At 40.6% G+C, this 21530-nt stretch overlaps 2 protein-coding genes across 3 annotated transcripts; both read right to left on the minus strand.

Annotated features, from left to right (window-relative positions):
• Positions 1 to 1925: 1925 nt before the first annotated feature.
• Positions 1926 to 6149, minus strand: rps15a (ribosomal protein S15a). Of its 2 annotated transcripts, none has more exons than XM_046048374.1 (5): positions 6025 to 6149; positions 4987 to 5124; positions 4684 to 4763; positions 4184 to 4269; positions 1926 to 2055 (listed from the first exon to the last, which is right to left on the minus strand). In XM_046048374.1, exons 2-5 carry the CDS (start codon positions 5117 to 5119, stop codon positions 1962 to 1964), a joined length of 393 nt encoding a protein of 130 aa, XP_045904330.1. In that variant the 5' UTR covers positions 5120 to 5124; positions 6025 to 6149; the 3' UTR covers positions 1926 to 1961. The 2 variants fall into 2 exon arrangements, with proteins under 2 accessions (XP_045904330.1, XP_045904331.1); XM_046048375.1 differs by lacking the exon at positions 6025 to 6149 and adding an exon at positions 5821 to 5842.
• A 737-nt stretch (positions 6150 to 6886) lies between these two features.
• On the minus strand, positions 6887 to 13918 carry notum2 (notum pectinacetylesterase 2). Its single transcript, XM_046048353.1, has 12 exons — positions 13769 to 13918; positions 13293 to 13608; positions 13050 to 13102; positions 12348 to 12443; positions 12167 to 12227; positions 11255 to 11367; positions 11004 to 11106; positions 10409 to 10597; positions 10128 to 10228; positions 8999 to 9146; positions 8821 to 8868; positions 6887 to 8256 (listed from the first exon to the last, which is right to left on the minus strand). Exons 2-12 carry the CDS (start codon positions 13604 to 13606, stop codon positions 7953 to 7955), a joined length of 1530 nt encoding a protein of 509 aa, XP_045904309.1. The 5' UTR covers positions 13607 to 13608; positions 13769 to 13918; the 3' UTR covers positions 6887 to 7952.
• Positions 13919 to 21530: the final 7612 nt, after the last annotated feature.

Below are 21530 nucleotides of genomic sequence, written 5' to 3' on the forward strand. Positions count from 1 at the left end.
GTTTAATGTCTAAAGGCTCACTGCTAACAGAGCATGAAAGCAGTACTTCTGCAGCCCTTCTGAACTCTCCAAGCTTGGCGTCTTGGCTGGTATCCCCAATCTTTAGAACTGCAGCAGTATTAAGAGTTTGGTTGGTTTTTTTTCCTTTTACAAGGCAACGCTTAGGCCTAAGTGCTGTGAACTCTTGAGGGAGGCAGGCAGTCTATGTTCTCTTAGCCGACAAGGAGCACTTGGACAGAGCTGTTGCATTAACAGGCTGCTGCCTCGCTTCTTCAGAGTCTAATGTGAGGCCAGACTCCAAAGAGGTTGGGGACAAGACAAAATCCACTGAGGACCGCAGAAAAGGTCACACTGGTGAGAGGATTGCAAGGGTACAATGCCAGGGCTTTTTACAAGCTGGCAACCGTTTAGCAAAGATGTAGCAGCTCTTAATAGACGCTGGGGCCTCCGCCAATACATGGATGTGCTTATTAAGGGTTTGTCTGGATGGTCAGGTATATAGTGTTATAGTGTTAATGGATGTGGCTCTGAGGGGTGTATGCTCTGCTCATGTCACAAAATTCAGCCACTTGCAGTACAGCTTCTGTAATGGTTTTGCAGGTCTCAATAGGCATGCTGTGTACCTTTGTCCTCAACAGTTGCTGTCAGAGGGTTGACTGATAAATGTATTATCACTTTCTCAGTTCTATACACTTAAAGCCTCAGCAAAGGCAAATCAAGGGGTTGGTAAAGATTTCATCACAAGCATACACAGTTGATATTGTGCTTTTGATGGATATACTGTTTTAACAATCCAACGAGCATCCCATGTAATCATGTTGTTCCCTAATTCAAGTCCAACAAATTCCAATACATCTTGTGTGCACGTGCACTATTTGGACTATTTACCAAACAACTGCTTTGAAAACTGCCAATATCTTGTAATGGCTGATACATACCTGCAATTAACGTTTTCTACTTGTTTTCAGGTATTTGTTTCTTCTCTTCCTTTTGGGGTCTTGTCTGCTTTTGTATATTCTTTTGAGCTCCAATTGTTGACACCTGTGACCGATAATCCTTTTTGTGTTATGAAGACTGGTGTTAACATGGGTTCCAGCCACTTGCTTTTCAGGTTGGTCGCCTGTTGCACATTGACATCTTGATACGCTTTAAAAACCGGTTCATTTGTGCCTTTAGATCATAAAGACTAACCTGGGAACCACACAAATCTGCCAGCTCACTCCGACATATGTACGGCCTCTTTTACAGTCAGATTTCCACTCCTGCAGGATGCGGTCAGGCCAATGACAACCATTTCTAATATCGTGCAGTTTGATACGATGACTGAACAGAGGAGCACAACTTTACTGCCAGCTGAGGTAGTTTTTTAAACAAGCAAGATGGTTGTCGCTGAATCCACCGTCAGTTTTAAACAAACTGAATGGTGGGGGTTTTTTTCCTGTTACAAAACAGCCCTTAAGCTTTTGTTGATGTTTTCCAAGAAGATTTGACAAGTTTAATGTACCAACAACGCTACATCACACGTTTCATTGCTCTGATTGACTGTAGGTCTAAAATTAACTGAGATGTGAAATCAGTCTGGCAATGCCAGGCTAGGAAAAACAAAATCTACTAAAACAGAAAATTTAACAAAATTAAGAGAACATATTCTTTTTGCTGTGTTCATCATGTCAACCTGCTTTTGTTTTAATGTTCAAATCTGATTAAGTTACTGGTGTTTCCATTTTGTCTAATCCATGTTATTTGTGGTATGTTGGTGTCAAGTTGTGTTCTTATGAGAAAATCTAAAATATCAGCACCTTAGTGTTATTCTGAGGATTTGTCTTCTCCACAAGACTGCTATTTAACCCGACAAAAAGCTGCGGCTCTTTTAAAGCGCCACCTCTCACACCTTTTGATATGAAATAGACAGCAGACCACCAGCGTTCCCCTGGCTGTTTTTTTTATTTGCAGTTTACATTTTAGAAAAAGAATCCAAGGATTTTGCCTCCTGTGTGTTTCCGTCTGGCCTCTTCATGGTCCATGATGCCAGCTGAAGTGGTCAGCACAATGTATCTGTGAAAATAAAAGTCGGGAGGTCACCATATAAACTCAGATGAATCCCTCACAGTGATTACACAACCTGGTCCAAACTATGAGATCAAGTCAACCGACCAGCAATAAAACAAAACTTTTGGATTGTCTTGACGCCAACTGTCAGCCTCGCTCTCAAAACACACCTATTACACACTATTAAGACATCAAGCCACTGTTTTCATAGCTAACCATTTGATTAACCCTTTTAAGTTTTATAAAGTTATATTGTAACTGCTATAAAAACCCATTTTATGATCTCCATTACAACCATAGAGAAATCTGTGATTTTCTGTGACATGCGGGACAATGCTCTCTGCAGGTTACGGCAGGCAGTGTACTCTCCAAGAGTGATTATGTTTAATGCATAGACTGCATCCTACAGACATCCTACGATGAAACAAACGTGCCTCATAAATTGCAGAGTAAAGACTTACTAGGACTATTTAATATTCTGACCACACGAGGCCATCTATAATAAATAGAATCATCTTGGGCAGCATCAAGTGTAAAGAACTCAGTTGCTGTAGTGAGTTTCAACAGACTAACCCCCTACTGACCATAGCTCCTGTAGCTATACTCAAAAATTAAAGTTAAAGCAACATCCCACATTCTCAACTAAAACACGCCCACAGAAACAGCAATTCAGTGTGTTCAAAGTCATTATTAGTAAATGGGTTTAAATTAGTCAATAGCAGTCGATATTGACGTGTTAGCCTCGAAAACCCTGCTGCTTCTAACATTAACTTAGCTCTCCTTATTAGCTAGGCTCCTTTCATGCTTGCTAATAACTTTTTTTTAAGCTGGGTCTCCGACATTGACAGCGTTGTGTTGAACTGATTTGTGCAGCTGTGTTCATTAGGGAGAGCGAGAGGGACGAGAGGGGATGTGCTGTGCGAATACGCACTGACTGCAGCTCTGCAATCAGACAATTAAGTAAAATCTAAAATCAATGTGGCAGTCAGCGTTGATTTGTGGCGGGCTGCCACAAATAAATGAATGCATGGGAAACACTGCCCTGTATTAAAAATATCTTTATATTAGCATTAAGTTTCAGCCTGGCAGTCAACGTGGATAGTAGGTCACAGTGTGTCTGTTAGCAGTTTCCCCAACTGCTGGAAAAATGAAGGCTGTTAGCACTAGCCAACATTGTAATGTTAGCTAAATTAGTAACAAAGTATATTAATTTGCTTAGCTGTATATCACACAAGGGTTGAGAACATCAGGTACAAGCTTCGACTAAAACTGGTGTACAGCTCTGTCCTGTACACATACTGTACATCCTGCTAATTATATTTCAGATGAGTCTGACAACAGGTTGTTAAAGAAATAAGGGACCATGGAGCTGAGGTTAATGAAGTAAATTAGGGGTGCAAACTAGTCTTTTTAAGCTAATTAGTAGATGTTTTTTTCATGCAAATAAATGCTTCATAAAAAAAAATAGATGCATCAATAATCGTTTTATAAATCGCAGCCCTCTGGATCACAATCGAATCGTGAGGGATTCCCACCACTATTCAGTACACAATCAAATCACGCTAATTGCCTACCATTAAAGTGCTATTATGCTCACAATTACATGAATTTTAGCCTCTTGCATTTAAGTGATAGTAATGCAGTAACACCAGCCACACTCCACACACCAAGAACTTTAATGATTGATGCAATTATTTAAGGTTTCCTCTCACTCTAATTCCCTGCAGATACATATCTACACAGCTTCTGTGGGATTATTCATTCCTACTTAGAGCCTCTCATAAGCACCTACTCTAACTCTGCAACAATGTCAAACTAACATTTATCAATATAATTCCCACTGTTGGTTAAACAGACAAGTGTCCAGTACTTGAAGCGCTTACAGATAGCTTCAAATATGAAGCCTATTTGGATTCCGAGCATAAACGCTACCTTCAACTCTCAAATGAAAACCAAGAATAGCAAAATTAATTTCCAAATCAACCACACAGGACGACCGAGCAAAAGTAAGCATCACAGCATACGAGAGAGAAGGACTGGAGATCTAAAATGTCTAAACTCTCCTTTCCAGTTGGCAGTCACACTACATTACTGCCGCTATGCAGTTTTAAAAGTTGGTGTATCAGATTCTCACCCAAACTGTCTTGAGGGCAGCAGGTTGTTTTGCCACTTCTCCAGGTCCTTGAGTTGGAGATCAAAACGTGGACTGATCACACCACACTGAAAGACAAGAAGAAACACTGGTTTACCCTCCACATTCACACATACGGTAGTAAGCAGGAACTAACTAAAAGCTACAGGTTGCTTATTGTAAGATGCACCATCTGGGTTCCCTCAGCTCAGTTAGAAGGTAGTTGCATTTGCCACTTTCCAAACAGAGCTGTGTTTTGTAAAACGCCATCTGGCCCATTACAAGCCATGTGACCAAGGACACCCCACTCCTTAAAGTAGCAACTTTAATAAAAGCAGCTGTTCACAAGTATATTTTGTTATATTTCATGTCTGGAGGAATTAGGAAGAGCAACTCTTAGTAGTTCTGAAAGAAAGCTTTCAAAATGTCTAGTGTAATTTGTGTTCACTAGAATGCCAACACAGCTAGCATTGTATATTTACAAACAACGATAGAGACTTTACCTTGTTCAGCCTGCCTGTGAGATTGACGACGATTTTTCCGGCCCTGTGGTCATCAATGATCTCAAACTCACCAATGTAACCTAGGGATACAAATGACAAACATCAAGTTGAACACACTTCAAACTTGTCTTTCTGACCAGAAGAGCTCTTTTGTAAGGTGTGTTTCCTTCCAGTAGCTCTTAACAGCATGTATACTAACTGGACCAAAGCACTGCCGCTGTTACATGGACGAAGTATTAGCCAAGTGTTTCTTGATACCAGTTTACCATTCACACACACCAGAGAACTGTCTCAGCCACTCACCGTGCTTCATCATGACGGTTAGGAAGCGCACAATAACCTTGGAGCAGGGCCTGATGAGGACCTGGCGTTTCCCACGCTTCTCAGCATTGTTGATGCATTTCAGAGCATCTGCGAGAACGTTCATGCGCACCATGATGCCTGCAGACACAAAGTATTAGGAGTTGAAGATGACATGCCTGTCTGAACAGAAACAAAGCTGAGCCTTATTTCATATCGTACTCTGGGACTCTACGCTGTGTCCACACACAATTCAACTGCAGTCGGTTCTTTACAGACTTGAGGGGAGCCCGTATTTTTTTTCCCCCCCATATCGCCAAATGATGGCCCCTTCATCTGAAGACTGGAAAGTTGTTTTAAAGTAGCATCGTGCTCTGTCTCAGGTACACATCTAAACCCCGCACCTATTAATCTAAGTTAAATGAAGTTAGCAAAGCCTGGTTAGCCCTGAATAAGTCACGACGCGTCCTTGGTGTTAACCACCTGGCTAACATTAGCAAGTTACGTTTAGTTAACACTTTTCTGATGCCGAATTTCACTCGTAGCAGGAAACGCTGTTTTTGTTCGACTTAACACTGAACACGTAAAACGTACAGACTCTCTCCAAAGCATGGTCCTTCATGAGCACACAGAATAGCTAGCTAGCCTAGCCCACGAAATGGTCAAAGCAAAGCATCGCTTAACATCTGAAGACACAACGTTCAACGCAGTGTCGACCACGTATGAAATGTGTAACACCCGGGGTTTCGACAGGCAGCTTACAGGTGTTAGTTGTTTAAAATTAAAAGACACTCCTGTGGTCGCAACGCTTCGGCTAGCGGGGCGTTTTGAACGCACCAATTCCCAGGGCCGGACAGAGGCTCTGCTCGATGAAGTTTATAGTACAACTGTGTTGGACTCGTTTCACCAATCGAGACGATAATCGTCCCAAATCATTAGCGTGCACTTTCGCTTCAAGATCATCGCATAATTTGAAGATTTACCATTTAGATGCTTCAGATACTTAAAAGATTGAAGGTGACAGTGTAAAAACCATCTTACCGGTTCTGCAATATGGCGGAAAGAGGAAGTCGAAAAAATCGCAATGCAATATGGGAACAAAATCCGAGACTTTTTCAACTCGAGATGACCCACACCAGCACGAAATGACAGTCTTTTATGTCTTCGATAAAAATCCAAACTAAAAAAAACGACGCAGAGAGAATTTGCACATTTAAAAACGGTTTTGTGGCTTAAATTTGTTCAGCAAGCGTTTATATGACTTTCATTTAATGAGAAATATTTATATCTTAGAAATGTATTAATATATGTATAGCCTGCCTACAACTCTAAAGGAGCTGTACTGTACTTAATCTTAATTTTGGAACCAGGTGTCACAAAGATCAATATAAAAATACTAGTAAATAAGTATCAAATTTAAAGCAGCGTCACCCAGTGGTGAGGATGAATAATCGCATGCAGTCGTGTTTGCTGCTTTCATTATGTCCAATGACACAAGCTTTTTCTGTTCAAGACACTCAAAAACAGTGTTTGTATTTCTAGATTATTTATTCCAGGCATAGGAAATACTGAGATTTAAATGCTCTTCTGACTGGTTTTTAAGTCTCTGTGGCAACTCAAATAGTAGTTATCAGTGCCCTGGTATTTCTGTCTAATTCATCTTCTCATTCCATCCATACATCCATCATCAACCGCTTATCCTGCTTACAGGGTCGCGGGGGGCTGGAGCCAATCCCAGCTGACATCGGGCGAAAGGCGGGGTACACCCTGGACAGGTCGTCAATCCATCGCAGGGCATCTTCCTTTTCCACCTTCTCACATATAGATTATGATTGCATTATAATACAGACTTCAAGATAACGAACAAACAGAATAGGATGAACCACAAAAGAAAGGACAAGTGTTCATGTTGTTAGAGCCAGTTAATATATTTATTCCCCGTTTCAACATGTGCAACAACTCAGTCTGATACTTATTATCAGCAGGCACAGTCCTTATCAAATCCTTATCGGTTGACACAGTTATTACAGTACCTAGATGAAAATCAAACAGTTACAGTAACATCTGTAAATGGCTTGCAAAACAACCATGACGTGAAAAAGCATGATTTTTAAATGTTGACAATTATGTCACAAGATATAGATCATCCTGACAACTGAGCAGTAAATAACCACAGCGTCGTTTATCTTTTTTTGGGGAGATTTTCTTTTTATTGCAGACTTCACATGTCAAGTATGTGAACTCCTGCTGGCCTTTACACAGAAAAATATCAATAACTAATCACACTTTTGTCTTACATGCACAAAATTTTTTATATATATTACATAGTATATATAAGTTAGCATAGCATCAGGAGCTACAGACAAAAAAACATCACAAGAATCACAATCATTTTCTATGGAACTGTGAGTGCAAAGAAATTATTGTGTTAGTTTTTGTGCATTCTGAGTTGTCTGTCATCTGAAATAAATGACTGTTGGATCGAAAGAGTGTCAATAAACCTTCAAATGCTAACAATTTCAGTATATGGTCTCCAAACGTTTCTTTTTTATGAGTTCTGTCTAGGAAACATGTCTGTGCCTTGGACATTTTGAGGGAGCCTCTATTCGTTAAAAGAATTTAACTCTACTAGCACGCTCTGTTTAATTTTCATGAGGATGAAAGTGTGTTGTAGGAGGTTCAGTATGTACACCCATCAACTAAAACTCAAAGCTATTCAATCAGTACAATTGAAACACATTTGGTTTAGACCCAAAGTCCAGCAGAAGGACGGCCAAGCCACTCAGACTCAGTGACATACCGACTAGTCAAGTCACCAATTTAACAAGCACATGAAGCATAATGGAATGCTGAGCAGCACAAGACAATGTAACCAGATTCTGTACTATTTCTATGGTTACATTAAAACAAAATTTTCCTCTATTAAGCCTTTGCATGGCTGTCTCTTAAGCTCCGACTCACTTTTACACTTAGCCACCATTGCTGACCATGCTAGCCAGAGAATCTGCATCTCCCTGGGGATCCAGGCCCAACTTCTGGAGGTCAAGGCCCATGGCTGCCAGCATCTGGAGCAGGGTGAGCTCTTGCTGGGTGGCCTGATCCACCAAGGCTGGGCAGGTGGGGTTGCATTGGGGCCACTGGCAGGTGTCCACCAGGTGAAAAGGACATCCTTTGGCAGGGGTTCTGTTGTTGCGGGTTGCCTCCAGACTCCTGTCCCAGCAGTTTAGGGCCCGTGGCAGAGAGGTGCCTCTAACTTGGAAACTCATCCAGTTACTAGAAGACCAACAAGACAGAGGCAAAGATAGAGAAAGGGGAAAAAAGTAAAGTAAAGGGAAAAGTTGGCAGAAAGCTAAGGGATAGGTAAGACGATGGGGTTAGTAGGACCAACAATATTATGGTCTGATCACAAGGTTTGAAATTAGCTTTGTGTAGCAAGTGTAATATCACAGAACTGTCACTACCTACAACGACCATGGACCTTCATTTCCCACCACTAAAAATCCTCGCACTAAATAAATACAGCTAAACTTAGCCTGAATCTGTAAACCTCACTAAGACTGCACTGAGCCATCAAAAAAAAAAAGCATGTCTGTCAGCTAAGTCAGCTAAGTATGTAAATGTAATGTAATGTCCATCTGTACAGCAAAGAAGTGAGTGCGTTGAAGGGGTACCGAGGGGTTAGGGAAAGTGTGGAATGGAATTTGGCGACATGAAGAATATGGCATGACGAACGAGCGAACAAAAACGGCAGCATGAGCTCACTCTGTAGAGGTAACTACTGGTAGTGGAAGGTGTAAAAGTGCATTGCCACCACAGGTGTCAAATATCCATTCTTACCTCTTGGTAATCACTGTGTGGGAGAGGCAGGATGGAGCAAACACAGCCCTAAAAAACACACACAGAAGAGTACAGTCATCTATGGGCTTTAGTCTATCCTTTATTTTAATCACTTTGTTTTAATTAGATCTACTGTTATTATATGTTACTCTTCCAAACAGGTTTTTTGGGAACTTACGTGACATCTCTCAGTGAGTTCTTGAGCTCCCTTCCCAAGTTCTGTATGTACTGCCACTGCTCCTCGGACAAACTCTGCCCTCCCATGTAGATGTTCTCCACTCTCAGCTGCTCCTCATCAAACAGCCACTGCACGACAAACAGAGGGGCTACAGGGAAAACAAACAACAAACTTTACTCTTTTGTTTCTGTCTCACAGCGCTCATCAGTTATCTGGACACAGCAAGCAGCTCCAGACAAAGTTAATGACCAGCTAGTGAACATGTGGGAGCATTATCCAATTCCTTCAGTCTTTGGTGGAGAAAAAAACAGAGCTAAAAGGAGGGTGAATATTGAACTTACATTCATCAGGTGGCCATAAACATGACTCCAGATGAATTTTAATGTTTGGATGTGTAAATTGTTTGCTAACATTTATTCGCCATAGCAGCTTTACATTTTGATAATAAGTCAGAGATGTGTTTACAGCTTGTTACATTGCCCCCAAGTGGTCAAAAAATAATTGTCTTTATTTAGTCTGTTGAAAAATGATAAAATTCCCAGGTTAATTCTGTGTCGCTGTCTCCACAGTGTATTTTTTGATACTAGCACTATGAGTCACCAGTCAGAAATAATTCAATCCCATGCATGGGGGCTTTAAACTTACATGTAGTAAATGGAGGGGCGATGGCGCTAGTTGCTCCAGAGGCGTGCGACCTCTGACATATATAGCAATTGTAAGTCGCCTTGGATAAAAGTGTGTTTTTACATGGGCCCTGATCAGTCCAATGATGACGTGCATTTCCACTACAGCCTCATCGTAGGGGACAGCACACTGCTTTGGTCCTATTAGGTAGCTAGGACCCTGATAATGGAAAAACCCTTTAGAACTATGACAGCTGTCAGGTCTACAAAATATCAGCTGTCCAGGTATTGAGAAAAATTGCCAACTTTTGTTTGATCCACGACTTGCATAAGTGTTGCAAAAGAGAATGTACTTCTTCTGCTGAAGTAAAAGCATGATAATCATCAACACTGAAGGCTGTTCGCTTTTCACTCACACCTCTCATGCTTCAGTGCACATTACATTTGAACAGCTCAGGTAAAATCTAAAGCAATCCAAAGTCATGTTAAACTTAGCTAGCACTCACACGTCAAGGTAGAGTACAGTTTGTGACCAAAGAAGCACTGCCACTCCTCTCCTCTCTTATAGAGCTGCCGACATCTATCAGGCACAACCCCATTCCACAGCCTGAGGAAACAACATATACTGTCAATACACGCACACATCTATTACTCAGTCGCTTCAACACATCACATAAAAAAGCTTAACAGTATACTGTACAGCAAAAGAGATTCCATGATTCCATATGTGGCCCCTGTTTCTGTACATAAAATCTATGTAGGCTGGCTGAAGAATGCATGACTTTACCTGAGTCCTATCTTGATAGCGTCTTCAGGTGAGCAGGAAATAGTCTCTGGGCAGTTAGGCGATCTCTGCTGTTTACTTTCTAGAAACCAGCCAGAGTCCACGAGGCCGCGGACCTGAGTCTCTGCACCGAGCTGCTCCAGCTGACTGGCCACCCTCTCAATGTTCAGCAAAACACCTGTTCCGCCAGCACTGCAGGTGATCCAAGAAAATCAGTAAATAGTTTGGGTTTGAGAGTGACATTTTCATTAGGGGTATCAAAATGACAGCACATGCCAGCTAATAGCAGAGAAGTCAAAATTTAACAGCTTTGCATTCAGTCAGTGGATCTTGTTTTAGGGCTTGGGGGTGTCCCAATAACCATGTTGCTAACCTGGGAGGAATGGTCACCATTACAGAGCAAGTCCCTTTAATAGACATTATGTCATTGTTCACAGTTGACTGTAAACATCGTTACTGTTGATAAGAGTATGCAACCAAAATAGGGCTTCTCTTGTTTAATGTTGGGCATGGGTATTGTCCAGATAATACATAGGATGCATGCGCTTGTCCAAAAGCTGTGGACAGCATCAGAGCTCGAGCGATAAAACAAGCTCACCTTGTGCCAGATAGCATTACAACCGTGGCCTGCTTGATTCCTTTGGGGACGAGGTCTTTGATGACCTCTCTGATGATCAGGGATCCCATAAAGGTGTACTCAGCTGATAACAGATACACACATCAAATGATTGGGAGCACTGCACTAAACAGAAAGATTAATCATGTTTTCTTAAAGCCAAGGGAGGCACAGGTCTGTCATTCCTACAGGGACCTCATTAAAAAAATCTTAAATGGTCTGAAGAAACTTACTTGTATTTGTATTTTTATCCCTCTCCTTTTCTCTGCCTTGTCGTGGCCTTGGAGGAGGGGTTGGGGCAGGCCCAGTGCCACTCCATACATCACTGGAACAGTAGGGGATAAATCTGTAGAAAAGGAGACAATCACATTTGTTAGACTCTAGCTTGAATCTATCAACACAATTCCTACTCTTGGGTTTTAGCATCTTTAAGGTCATTGTTTTGGTTTTACAACCTGCAACTGTATTTTTTCAGTTTACTCTCACCATAGTCATTAACCTTTTCCAGACACAGCAGGTAGTTTTTTTCACAGCAAAGCAAGTTTACAAACCCACTGTGCTGCTGTGTGCGCTACCTGTCACCAAATGGCAGAAGGACAGATTTAGCAAGTAAATGGTGAACATAGTGGAGCATTTAGGTGCTAAAGAGAATTTCCCTCAGGAGTTGGTGGAGACCAAAACAGAGCTAAAAGGAGAGTGAATATTGCACTTGCATTTGCCAAGCAGACATGAACACAACTCTAAATGAATGCTAATGTTGCCCAGTGTCTGCTGTATATGTAAATATGTAACTGTTTGCTAACACGTTATCCATAACAACTTTGCAATTTTACATGCTTAAATGTCAATGTGCTTACACCTTGTTCCAGTCCCAACAAGTGGTAAAAAAAAAGTTAAACACTAAATACAACTTTAAGTTGAAAAAAATCTATAAAACTAAAGGCACAAACAAAAAAAGGCTGTTTTAAAATGTTAGACAGAAAATCATATTTTAACGTCTACAGAACTGTATATTTAGCTTTAACATCTTCATCATGGATGTTGAGAAGTCCATGTCTCAGAAACATTTACAACTGAGGGCTGTTTTCATGTAACACCTCCAGTAGCCACAATAAGAAACACAGTGAGGATATACAAGTACTTACACAATGTTTGCATTATGCCAGTGTTGGTTTTCCTCCGCTTGAGAAGACAATATTCCAGTTCCTGTAAATCCAGATTAGAGAACAGACGGATGTCATTTTGTCACAATAAGGATTATGTAAAACAAGTAACACTATGGAAACATGTATGACAAGCATTTTAAAACATAGCTGGCTGACCGACCTCTTTTTGTTTGGGGCCAACCTGATGAGCTCATTAGTCGGGGGATATTTTGGTACCTGGAATCACAGGTCTCTTTGCTGTAGCAGCACCAGCCACCTAAAACAATGGATACTAATTTTAGACATTCACATCAGGCACAGTTGTGGAGACCCTTGTTAGCCCATCATTGAGGCCTGTGAGGAATGGCGAGGGAAAGGAACGCACCTGTAGACAGGTCTGCTAATGAGACTATATGTTCACTCTGAGTTGGACAAAAAAGACGAACAATTCCTTTAATTTCCAAACTGTCAGCACCTGAGTTGTTGATTGACTTTCAGCTTGTGCAAAGTGGTTTCTCCCTCAAATACAACAACAGTATGACATTTATAGGGGGGGAGAGTAAAACCAATTTATTAGGCTCTAGTGTTCAGAATAAGGCACTCATAAATCCTGTTAGAAAAATGACTTCATTAAATGTTGGGAAAAGCGATGCACACCTCTTCTATGCTCTCTGAATATGGACATAAGTCATGCTGGAGGACAATCCACATACATTTCCACAAAACACATAAAAATCAAAGTGACAGGCAGCAACCAAAAAAGGAAAAAAACGGAAGATGACGGTACAAGATGACATCCCCATTAAAATTCCAATGGGGGCATCATGCCAAAACAATCTGACCTTTGGGGACCAAATTAACCAGTTGGTTTTTAAAAACTCACCTTCCAGAAATAACAGCCATCGGCGGCTTCCTCTGAACTCCTTTAGGTAAAACCTGTAGAACCACAAATAAACAGGAATGAGGAGATGGTGAAGATACAGCAACCATGTATGGACACATATGCGTAGCTCCTAAAATCATTGTATTAATCAGCAGACAGCAAAAGGCAAAAAATCTCACAATTTAATTGTAAACAGTTTCAGGAAAACAAGTGAGAAAAAATACAAGATGCACAACATCTCACCCAGCTGCTGTTCCATCATTACACGTAACTTGGGTGTTCTTGAGGAAGTGCAGCCTCATATCATCTGTCTGTTGTCCAGCTTCTTGCGCTCCTGCAGCACTATCTCGTCCTGCTTCAGCTGTGCCTCCAGTGCCTCTACTGCTTCCAGTGCTTCCAGGGGTCAGATCAACCACAGGGGGAGATTGGCCAACATCGCCTCCTTGGTTCCCACCAGACTTCTTAGTGGACTTGCCACTGGCTTTAGCATTACGGTTGTTCTGACACCAGATTCCCCCGAGAAAAAGTAGGAAAGCAACCTGTCCCAGTATCTTCATATCTGACGCAATGTAAGAAAAAAAGATACATGCAATGCATAATTACTCATTCAAAATTTGGCTTCATATTTCCATATTTAAACATAAAAAAATCACTTGTACAAGGACTTCCTCATCTTCTTACATGAAATCCATCCCTCTTCAAGCTGTAAATGAACTTACCTCTCTAAGAAGAATCAGCTTTGAAAACTGTTGCTGAGGCACCCCTGGGGTCAGGAAGATAACTGGTGCTGCTGAGGAGAGACTGAGAAGTTCAGAGCACAGTGGCTAGGTGTGAGAAGAGGATGCCAGTCATGAGTAGTGATGAAGCCTTGACCAATTTTTGATGAAGACTGCAAATCAGCGGTGAGCTTTATAGTGCCACCATATGGATCAGATTTCCTCCCATTTTCCCTTGCAGCTCCCGCCAGGCCCTGAGATAAACTGCTGACGACACGCCATGAGGGGAGGTACTCGACAGCCAGTGGCGAGGAGAAGAGATAACACACGCGTCTCTTCAACATATTTCAAGTCTTTGCACACACCCACCACCTAGCTCTCTCCCATCTCACCATGGCTGAAGAACGAGCTCTCCTTCCCCCTATTGTCCCTCTTCTTCTCCCTCCCACCATCCACCTATGATTGCCAGTGTTTTGATTTAAACATGGTCAGCATAACTGCATAGCCCCTGTGCATGGTATGTGACCCTGAGGTCATTGGAGCACACACCTCAAATGCTTTCCGACCCGAGAATGAATAGTACCGTAAGGTTCCCGCATGGTCAACAATTTCGCGGACACTCTCACGACACAGGTGGTGGACACTCTAGTTAGCTGTGGCACCAAGCACATTATGCATGTTCCCCAAAGTTCTTAAACAAGGCTCCATATAGTAAGTAACAATAACAGACATTTGCCAAATAACAATTTCTCCATAACAGCCTTTATATATTCATCTACTGGAGAATAGTCATTACATTACAAGTGCAGTTGGATTTTGTTTATTTTATTTTTATTAGTTGATTTTATTTTTTATGCCACATAAGTTAAAACATTATTTCCTGTGACATGTTTTGATTCATTCTCAATTATTGTAATAATAACCTTTTGTATTCTTTGATCTTCTACGATATAATAATAATAATTCCACTTCAAGAGAAGAAGGCAAAAGGAGAAAGTTAATAAACACCATTGTAACACAATTTAAACAATGATCTAATTAGCATATTCAGATTGAAATGTTTTTCTGTCTTTTGTTTATTTGGAGTGATATAGGCCTGCTAACTTTACAATAGATGTTTCTGTTACACCCTATGAGAAAATATGACTGTAGAGTATAACATTTTAGTAACTTGAATGTAACAAGAATTGCAATATAGGTGCAAAATTGTTAAATTTATTATTTAATACTATGTCACTTTGTGTGACTTTTATTAACCTTAAACTGGTACATACTGCAAATGCACTAAAACGTATGCTGTGCCTGAGATCCAGAGATATAGATTACAGGTGTAGGAGGATGGTTGAAGACTTTCTAGATTATGAATATGTAATAGATATCCGGCTCCACTCTTAGGCCCTTAGATCTCGTTGACCATTCTAGCCTTTTGTTCATCACTGGGGATAAAATTTTGAGTACTTCAAACGATGAGTTGCAATAGGATATTAAGTTAGTAATTCAGATAGATTTGATAATAGTGAAGTTAGGAATGTTGAACGGAGTGTGATGAGGTGTCTTTATTTATGATTGCCCCCGTCCAGCTCGTCCTTTGCTGACTCCTGAATGTGAATGGCAAATTAGGTTAGTTTGCCTTTGGTGAAGAAAGAAAGAATATTTGAAACTGATTTATTACTGTCCCACTGCATGGCCGAATAAACCTCTTAGTGGGACCCAGGGTAAAAACATGTCTTTGGGCTCCTTTTGACCCCCACTGCACATGGCAGTTTCATTATTTCTCCAGGCACCCAGAAAGCAACTCTATAGCAGAAATGATTAGATGATTAACTGATTAGTTGATTAACAGAAATTAATTGGCAACAATTTTGATAACTGATAAGTCATTTAAGTAATTTTTTAAGCAAAATCTTTTAATAGAAATTCACTGGAATCACCTTGTCAAATGTGAATATTTGCTGGTTTCCCTAGTTTTTAATGATATTAATACATGGAACAAATTAAACAAAGAATTTACTGCAAGCCCAAATGATATATAGTGACCTTGGGGCTTTTGGGGCCCCTTGGCAGTTGCCTGCTTTGCCTAGTTGGTTATCCAGCCATGTGCCCCTGGGATGACTGTAGGGTGACGTACCACTGATCGCTAAAGGATCACAAGCCCCAGGTCTCTAAAATTCTCATCAATGAAATGTACACCATCCCAATGTGTCAATCACAGCAAATAATGATGACGCCTGGAAGGCCAGAGGCTGCATGGGACCGCTGGGGCTGCTGGGGCTGACATTATATTCGGTCAAAGATGTACTGGAAAATGGTTAGCAAAATGCAAAATTCTTTATTTATTATGAGTATGTTGAGCATTATCTATCTCTTTTGGCAAAAGAAAATAAAAATCATACAATATGTTGTCTGCAATAATGCCCTTACCATTTAAAGACTTAAACAAGGCAGACAGATTTGTCTTATTGCTTTGGCAGAAAAAAATGGTATTTTTGTCTCATTTTCAAGCATTTCATGCTACTTTCAACTATGGCCAGAAAGAAAACAAAGCTACTCAGAAATATGTCTGTGAGATCATATGCACCTACGTGCACTAAAAAGGTACCGTAAGGACATCACTATACTGGATATGATCTACCGAGCTGAACAATTCTTCATTCCTTCAGTTGTCTTGAAGCATGCACACCACCATCTGTCTTCCCAGAAATCAATGCAACAATCTGTTTAACAGATACCTCAAATAGCTGAAAAACGAAAGAAGTTGCTGTAAATCTATCAACCATTGCGCTAGAATGTCACGAACAGAAAGATGGCATTGCTGCTATTTTGTTTTTCTTTGATATGGGATTGGACTGAATGATACGTTTTTCACAGCAGGCTTCAGATCAATGGATTAAAGTGAATTTGTGTTCTGCACCTCCAGTGATTCAATTCCCAGAACCCATGGGCCAAACATTGTCCCTCTTAGCATTTACAATAGACTCACTCACATAACACTCCACACATACTCAAAACATTAAGATCTGACACACTACTGGAGTCTATTACATTTGTCTCTTTACCTTTTAAAAAAAACCATTAACCCATAGGGAGCTCATGAGGCATGTTAAACTTCACCCTGACAGGAGCAACAGCTTGTGCAGCATAGGGGGCATTCTTTCTCCCCTTGTGTTGTTTTTTTCAAAGCCAACCTCCAAGGTCAGGACACCTAAAGCCCAGGTTGTCCGGGCACTTTGTCTGCTGAGTGTCATCACCAGCCTCAAGACCTGAGAGCCAAGCCGCGAGCTAGAATATTTGTCGGCTGATAGCTTCAAAGAACAACGAGCCAGAGACAGCAGTCATATGCAGGATTCTTTTACTCACACTACAACGAAGAAAGGTTGCGACTCACGGTTAACAACTCCAAATCCAGCTGTATGAACAACAGACTCAAACATCAGTTTAGTCAACAAACTATTCTCGTATCATTAATCAAAAGACATATTTGTATCAAAAACTAAATGGTTGTGATCCATGCCACAATCATACCTCGCAGCTCCCTTTGCCTTGTTGCGTGTAATTTGACAATCTGCAACGCATCATTCTGAATCTATGTTGTCATCAGCAGCGGAGGGCATAGCTGGGGAAAGAGGTCCATGATTAATAGGAGATATGGGTGGCATCTATGCAAGACACATGAAAACAAGCCCCTGGCCAGAGTAACACTGCCAGAGCACCGCATTCAATCAGTGAGGACGACAGACAGGGTCTTAGCGGGATCGGTGTAAAGTGCTGGGGCCTCTGCAGGAGGCTAGCAGGTGAGGTGGTCAAAACTATCCCTGAAACCAGGTGTTAAGAGGCTTTGCGTGGTAACCTTCTGCAAACTTCTCCCAATGCATCAGTCTAATGCAAAAGGGGTCGATGGCAGGGATACAAGGTGTTGGATTCAGGAGGATTCAGTGCCACAACCACAATCCTTAAAAATGTGTAAAGGACAAATTGTAAGATTAGAGAACTAAGAGCATCACATTGCATGCAACTTGCATGTATGCTGTTTTTCTCCAAACAATTTAGGCTATGAAAATGTTACCTTCTCCATCAGGATGGTAGGTAACATTTGGGAATAAACAGAGCTTATGGGAGAAAGGTTATGCAACATGCATTTATGCTAATTATTCTAATAGACTTCAAAATATACTCATTTGAAATTGTGTATACATAAAAACCAAATAATAAATACCTATATCGAAAACATAAGCACTTAAGGTAAGTTACCTGTTGTTCACCTTATATTAGAGATCCTAAATTCTCTTTACTCTCCAGGCCCTCGGGTCACAGCCTTTAATACCGTTCTTTTGCCTAAGGGGGCCATCGGTTCTAAAGGGGGGTGAAGTGGGGAGAATGTGCATACAGCGCTTGAGTGAAGAGCTTGAAGTGTCTTTGGGGTTCATGACACAGTGGAGCAACAACGTGGCCTTGGAGTCATGCTGGATGAACCACCGGGCCTGTCAGTGTGGTGATGGATACCAGCGGTTGGGTCATGCTTAACTCCGGCACTCAACAATCGGCCCTGATCAACAACTATTACACAACACTGAGTGGAAACAGCTGCACCCCATCCCCATCGGATAAGAGAAGATACAGACAAATACCATCTTGATGTCTAGTTATACATTTAATATCATGGTTTTATTAAATATATCTTTAAAAAAAAATCCACAACTTAATCACTTAAAAAAGGACAGCCACATCAGGGTATGGGGTGGTTTGATTAAAACTGTGCAACACACAGTTTTTCATTATTTAATAAATGTTATGAAATTTTGTTCTGATGAACCTTCCTCAGAGACTGACCTTGGTGTGTGTTTCTTTCTCCAAAGCGACTGGTAGATGGCACTGTGTGACAGGCCGTAAATCAGAGATTCCACCTGAAGTGATGTCAGCCCTTTGCATCATGTGTTGTTGCTCCACAGTGTGAAGACATGTGGACACGTGGTCACTGCTCTTTCAGGCCACACACTCCTCAAACACCCTAAAGATTTATCATGGGTGTAAGTACTCAGATGCACATGAACATGCACATATGCATTGTATATCTTTCAGCACAATTTAACAATCATTTACTTGTATGTCACAAGCAAATAAAAAACAGAAAACAACGTAAAACCATAAACAAAATTACACTCTGTGTAACACTGTAATCTAAAGCACACAGTGACATCACTCTACAGGCATTTATATAGACATACCACAGAACAGTAAAAATGTTTACGGTTTACTATTTATAGCTTTGCCTGTCGGCGTGTGGCTGTTTTTCAGTCCATGCTGCTGTATGTGAATAGTTGGCCTGGATAACCAGAAGTATATGAAAAGCTATACTGAGTATGTTCAACTTAATGTCAACTCACTTCTGGGAACCCCTTGTTAAAGAGTCAAGGCAATGCATGCCTTAATAAGCATGCACATGATTTGTGCGTAAAAGTTATGGTGACGTGACAGGTAGCATCTGTGTTAACTTTATCACCCAAGGAAGTTAACTGAGCTGAGCTCATCAGACGTAACATAATACCATTATGTCCCCAGAGTTCAGGCTGGATCCATGCTCAGCCATATCACGTCAAGATACAAAGTTAGTCTTTCCCAAGGTTCATAGACTTGGCAGCATAACAGGCTTAAAGTAATGAAAGACCTGGCAGAAGAAATAGAGACAGTTAAAGAGACAATGTAAATGTAATGTAAATGTAATGTGGACATGAGTTGGTAATAATAAGATCATTATTCTCGTTATAAAGGAAGACTAGGGATTGGAAAATGCAAGCAGATGTAGTGACCAGTACGAGAGTAAGAACAGTGTCAAGTGGGTTTCTTCTCAACACATCATCGCAGCATTATTGTTCAGACACCACAATAAGAAGATTGATCCTACTCTCATGTCAGCTTAACATGAACTTACCTTAGCCTAAAGAATGGAAACAGGGGCAAACAGCTCACCTCTAAAGGCCACTAACTACTAAGTTATATCTTGTTTGTTTAATCAGGGCTTACGTGCCAGGCTATTTCTTGAAGTTGACACTGGTTGTCTGGCAAAAAATATTTTGAACGTTGTCAGACATTAACTGAATACAATCACAATAAGACTTTCACAGTACTGGTGATTCTACAGTGAAGCAATATCTACTCAATCCCTGTAGCTATTCAATTCTACAGATGGACCTTGTGCTACCTATTAGTTACCATAAACCCCAGAAAGGCCTGCTGACTGACATTCAGCATATTTCCAAGCCAAGAAGCAATACAATCTGTATCCGAAAGCTTTTATGACTTATAGGGATTTGTATTATTCATGCTGCTCACAATTTACAACCGCAATTATTCACGGGTAGCAAGACAGTCCCAGTTTAGTTGAGTTTTATTGCCCTTTTCAAAGTCTTGTTGCCAATATCTCAGTCAGTGTTTCAGCAGATTCCTTTGGACGAGACTCAGAGAAAACCTATAAAATTCACAAGAATTCCTGATGGCCATAGACGAAGGCAAAAGAAGCGTTCTGATTTAGTGAAATTAAAATTTAAAGTGATGTAAATGATGGTAGCTAATATAGCTAATATACTGTATATGTAAAGTTGATAGTTTACCGTTATTAACACTAATTTTGACTGAGTCATCACTCCTGTTTTTATTTACCAGTAATTTCGTCACACAAAATGGTGCTACGGATAGAGCTGTAGATTGGTTGCTTTATTTAAACAGTTGCACCTTGCTATAAAACTGTCAGCACTATTAATCAGGGGCAGAGATAATGTATGATGTCTACCTTTGATTTGCAAAGCTGCCTATGGTCTCAGGTTTCTAGTGTTTGACCTCCTAGGACTACTGAAGTGAGTTCTGTGCCTGTTTGTTCTAGTGATATGAAAACAGGAAAATACTATTCATGTATATTTAGTGCAGGTAAGATAGTGATAATGTGTTTATAACTATAAAACAACTGTTGCAGCCATAGACTGCAGCCCACAGCAAACATAGGGACTCACTGTGATCAGCAAAAACAAATCAATTAATATATAGTCAATAAAAAAGAGAATTTCTTAACACAAATAAAAGGGGTCAGGGAATTTCTTGATAAGGAGTACGGTAGTCACTATCCTGAGGGAGTGGAATTGACTCATTTTATTAGCTGATGGTATGCAGAAATGCTAAGAAGGGTAGCTTATGATCACTGAACTAGACTGAAGCACTAAAATACAATGCAGTTTATTTCAGGTTTCATGTTATTAGGTAATTCCTGCACTAAACAATTAGCTCATAATGTTCACCATCAACAAGCATGGCAGGAATGGGGTTGTTTAAGTTGGCCTGTTGGACAGTAAAGAAGAGCCTATTTTTAAGGAATGGAGAACATGCGGCACATTACTGTAACCCTTGAGGTCAGGTCTGATACGCAAACCCACCCCAGCTAAAATAACTCCTCTGACCTCATGCTAGGCAAAAAAGATCAGAGCTTGTGAACCTGCGTGAGTAACGACCTTAATATATCAGTTTATCTGAAGGTTATTTATTTATTTATCCAATTGATTGACTGCCAAAAATCAGAAAAAAGGGAAAATACTGATACCAAATTCCTAAAACCCAAGGATGCATCTTTAAATTGCTTCCTCTGTTAGACCAGGCTTTTGCAACCTGCGGCTCTAGCGCCGCATGTGGCTCTTCAGCCCCTGTCTAGTCGCTCCCCAAATTCATCAAGACATTTAAATTAATAACTTTGTTATATTTATTTTCTATCACTGTTGTAGGCCCA

Source organism: Micropterus dolomieu, linkage group LG04 (genome assembly GCF_021292245.1).
Source record: "Micropterus dolomieu isolate WLL.071019.BEF.003 ecotype Adirondacks linkage group LG04, ASM2129224v1, whole genome shotgun sequence".
Classification (NCBI taxonomy): domain Eukaryota; kingdom Metazoa; phylum Chordata; class Actinopteri; order Centrarchiformes; family Centrarchidae; genus Micropterus; species Micropterus dolomieu.

Bases quoted from the DNA above. Each gene is read 5' to 3' on its own strand.
- notum2 (XM_046048353.1), bottom strand. From the start codon at position 13,606: ATGAAGATACTGGGACAGGTTGCTTTCCTACTTTTTCTCGGGGGAATC. The intron at 10,598-11,003 runs GTGAGCTTGTTT...GATCACCTGCAG, and splicing joins GTAATGCTATCTGGCACAAG to TGCTGGCGGAACAGGTGTTT. The intron at 8,869-8,998 runs GTAAGTTCCCAA...TGTGTTTTTTAG, and splicing joins AACTCACTGAGAGATGTCAC to GGCTGTGTTTGCTCCATCCT.
- rps15a (XM_046048374.1), bottom strand. From the start codon at position 5,119: ATGGTGCGCATGAACGTTCTCGCAGATGCTCTGAAATGCATCAACAAT. The intron at 4,764-4,986 runs GTGAGTGGCTGA...TTGTATCCCTAG, and splicing joins AACCGTCATGATGAAGCACG to GTTACATTGGTGAGTTTGAG. The intron at 4,270-4,683 runs GTAAAGTCTCTA...CTTGTCTTTCAG, and splicing joins TCACAGGCAGGCTGAACAAG to TGTGGTGTGATCAGTCCACG.